Source organism: Zea mays, chromosome 10 (genome assembly GCF_902167145.1).
Source record: "Zea mays cultivar B73 chromosome 10, Zm-B73-REFERENCE-NAM-5.0, whole genome shotgun sequence".
Taxonomy (NCBI): Eukaryota; Viridiplantae; Streptophyta; class Magnoliopsida; order Poales; family Poaceae; genus Zea; species Zea mays.
Window position 1 is genome coordinate 120,088,426 of NC_050105.1, and position 3,552 is coordinate 120,091,977.

Here is a 3,552-nt window from a genome sequence, read left to right on the forward strand (position 1 = left end):
ATTCCGCCGCCCACGTCCGGGCCTGCACGGCGGGAGGTTGACGGAGATACTAGAGCCGCTGCCGGAGCCGAGGGAGACGTCCACGGCACCAGCCCGAGAAGATGAACACCGCGCAGCAGAGAGCCCAAGCACCAGGCCACGGTGGACAACAATCAGAACAGACAGAGTACCAACAGGCACACTGATAATGCAACGGAGCACAGGAAGTCCACGCCGAACAAGCGCAGCACCACCTCCACACTCGTCCAGATGCTACCAGCGAGAATCACCACAAGAACACCAGAGATCGAAGAAATCAATCGAGTTCGTGACCAGTGGAACGAGCAGGGAGAGAGAGCAGAGAACTTCCGTCGCTTGTGGAGCCGAAGCCAGAGGATTTTTGCCTCCATTATATGGAGCCGAGCACCCACCAGGCGGTTGCAAGGGAGCAGCGGCCCGCCGAGCGAGCAGCCGTAGAAGTCGGCTGGGCGTTGAACGCCTCCGCCTCCCACGTCCTCCCGGCGGCTGAGCTTTTTGCTCGCCCAAAAGCAAGAGCCGGCATCAGCAGCCCTAGGGACTAGCTGGCTGGTGGGCTGCTCGGCCACCAGGCCTTAAGCGGCCCACTCGGCTGGCCTCCTTTTTTTTTTAATTTCATTTCTCATATTTTCAATAAAGAAAATAAAGGGAAAATCCCTTCAAATGAACAGCAGTTTATTATAGTCTGTAAATTTTCATCTGAAATATTTTAGATCGTCAAAGCTTTTCTTTTAAAAAACATCCACAATACTAAACTTTTTTTTGGAACTACGTACACAGTTGTTTAACTCGTTGGACGCTACGACTTTGACACAAAGTTTGTATTGGTCTGGCTTCATATTAGACGACGTTACGAATTTTTTTAAACGGCTCTAAAAAATCGAGCTATAATTGCCATTGCCAGAAGTATTTGTCACTTTTAACTCTCTCTTTTTTCCCCATATGCATTGCTTAGAAATGATGTCCGAGAATTTGGCCTAAGAAACACCGTTCGTATTGCTTCACTCATCTATCTGGAGCCTAGTAGTATGTACAATCTCCACAACAGCGAGAGAGCCACACTGATTCAGCGGATTCAGGGGTACTTTAGCTGGGTGACGGCGCTGGCCCGCACGGCACAGCAACGTATAATGGAAACCGTGATTAAGAGGGGCTGCTAGCTGGTTGTTAGAGTAGCTAATGAGGATGATTAGATGCGGCAATAAGCATGTTGTGCCCGGCTAATCACGCGACCGAGCGCGGGACGGCAAAGCTTTTGCTGCGACCTTGGTACGTTTCCTAACCGACGGTGGCGCAGCGCAGGGATCGGGGTTATAGTAGCAGTCATTTGTCCTGCGTAACGTACGTGTCAGAATTGGCGACAAAGGCCCTGTGCGCCTAACGTTTCCTTGTATTTCCTCAGTGCGGTTGCTTGATTTACTGCATGGTAATTCCATCTCGGTCTCGAGTGATTAGAGTGTTTAGTTTCTAGTGACTAATTTATAATCTTTTTATTTTATTTTATTTTATTTTAATCTATAAATTACTAAATATAAAAAATAAAATAGAGTTTTAGTTTTAGTATTTAGCAATGTAGAGATTACAGTAAAATAAATAACTAAAAATTAATCAGTAGAAACCAAACATCACTTAACCTACTCTTCACTACTTTCACTTTCACTGAGTCCTACCTTTAAGCTAGTAAGCTCAACAGTGGTAGGTGGATTACTGTTACCGCCTTGATCCGATGCCTCGGCCTCGGATACAGAAAATTACTACCAAGATGGAAACCGAGGGTGCACATCCGGATCACGTCACCGCGGCGTGACACAACCCAACCCAACGATAAAAAGCCCAGCGCTGCTCCGTTCCAGCTCCCGCGCCTACTCCACTGACTCCAGCGCTCTGTCCGACGGCCGCAGCGATGCCCAACCCCGCCGCATCCCCGGTACCGGTGCCCGGCGCCGCCACTCGCCGCCGGCGGAGGAATATCCTCCCGTCGTCGTCGTCGTCGTCTTCTTCGTCGTCCTCCTCCTCCTCCTTCTCTGCCACGGCGATCCGCACGTCCGCCTCCGGCGCCTCCTCCTCGTCCTCCTCCGCCCCGCCCTTCTCGCCGGCGCCCTCGCCGTTCCACCACCGCTTCCTCTCCCCGCTGCGCGCCTCCGCGGTGCCCTTCTCCTGGGAGCACCGCCCGGGCATCCCCAAGACGCCCGCGCGGCGCGCCAGCGGCAGCAAGGCCAAGACGCCGGCGGCGCTGCCCCTCCCGCCCTCCCTCCTCTCCAGCAAGGTCAGCGCCGTCGACGGGACCTTCTCCTCCGCCGACGGCTACCTCGTCGTCCCGCCCGACGCCAAGGCGAGGCGGCGGCGCAGGCGGCCGCCGGCGCTGGCCGCCTCTCTCACCGACTGGCTCGCCGTGCTCAGCCTCTACCGGTCGTGCACGCGGTCCCGCGACTGCCTCGCCCGCACGCCGCCGCTGCGCCCCCGCGCTCCGGCGCCGGCGAAGGCCCGTCTCGTCGATCGGCTCACCACTCACCAGTGAGCCAGGTCCGCGCGTGTCCGGTGCTCCCGGTCCTTCGCCGGGTGTTGCGGTTGCGGATTGAGAATGTGAGTAGGATTAATCACGCCTGGCTAGCTTTGACACTGTAATTAAGGTGGTTTCCCCCGCCCCATGTTTGTTCCAGCCAATAATAATTGGTTCATCCGGACTTGATGCCGCTGATGATAGCCTGCTAGTGATGCGTTTGCATGCCGGTGAGGTGAGTAAGCTTGTCTCACCGTTAATTAGGTTGTAAGCTTGTTCGCTGATTGGTGAGTAAGACACAGTTAGTGTCAATTATGAAAAAGACCACTTGCGACAAGATGGATATGCATATGCTGTACTATAGTTATGTTTGGTTGAGCTTTTTCCGAAAAGTTGGTTACGGAGAGAATCTGACTATCTTCGAGTGGAGGAAGATAAACTAGTTAATGCCTCTGTTTGTTTCAGCTTTTTGGAGCTTCTGGCCACCAAAAGCTGCTGCGGACTGCCAAACGCTCAGCTTTTCAGTCAGTTTCTATAAAATTCGTTTGGGTAAAAACCATTCAAAATAAACATAAACACATAATCAGTTGAGTCGTTGCAATAGTAGGATTCCGTCACTTTCTAGATCCTGTGTCCTATGGACACCTTTATCTTCCTCCGCATGTAATCCTAATGATACTCAGATTCTCTACACAGCCAGATTCTCCCCACAGCCAGATTCTCAGAAAAGCTGGTCAGAAAAAAGCTGAACCAAACAGGCCCAATATGGTTTAGGAGGTAGAAACTGGCGGTTTCCTGCTGTCGCAATGACTCAGGCGATTATATGTTCATGTTGATTTTAGACGGTTTTGACTAAAGTGATTCTCGTAGAAGCAGTCTGAAAAACTAAGTGTTTGATAGCCAGAAGCTGAAAAAGATTAAACAAATAGGGTCTATATATGACCCCTATACAGTAAAGCAGTTGGGGGCATAATGCGCTGTTTCGGTGACCACTACTGGCCACTAAGCGTTGTTTGCTACGTGAATTATTTGAGCCT

At 51.7% G+C, this 3,552-nt stretch overlaps 1 protein-coding gene across 1 annotated transcript; it reads left to right on the plus strand.

The window, feature by feature from the left end:
* Nucleotides 1-1,816: 1,816 nt before the first annotated feature.
* LOC103641656 (endochitinase A) lies at nucleotides 1,817-2,924 on the plus strand. The gene has a single exon (XM_008664985.4). It carries the CDS (start codon nucleotides 1,919-1,921, stop codon nucleotides 2,531-2,533), a length of 615 nt encoding a protein of 204 aa, XP_008663207.2. The 5' UTR covers nucleotides 1,817-1,918; the 3' UTR covers nucleotides 2,534-2,924.
* Nucleotides 2,925-3,552: the final 628 nt, after the last annotated feature.

Coding starts and splice junctions, on each gene's coding strand:
- LOC103641656 (XM_008664985.4), top strand. CDS start 1,919: ATGCCCAACCCCGCCGCATCCCCGGTACCGGTGCCCGGCGCCGCCACT.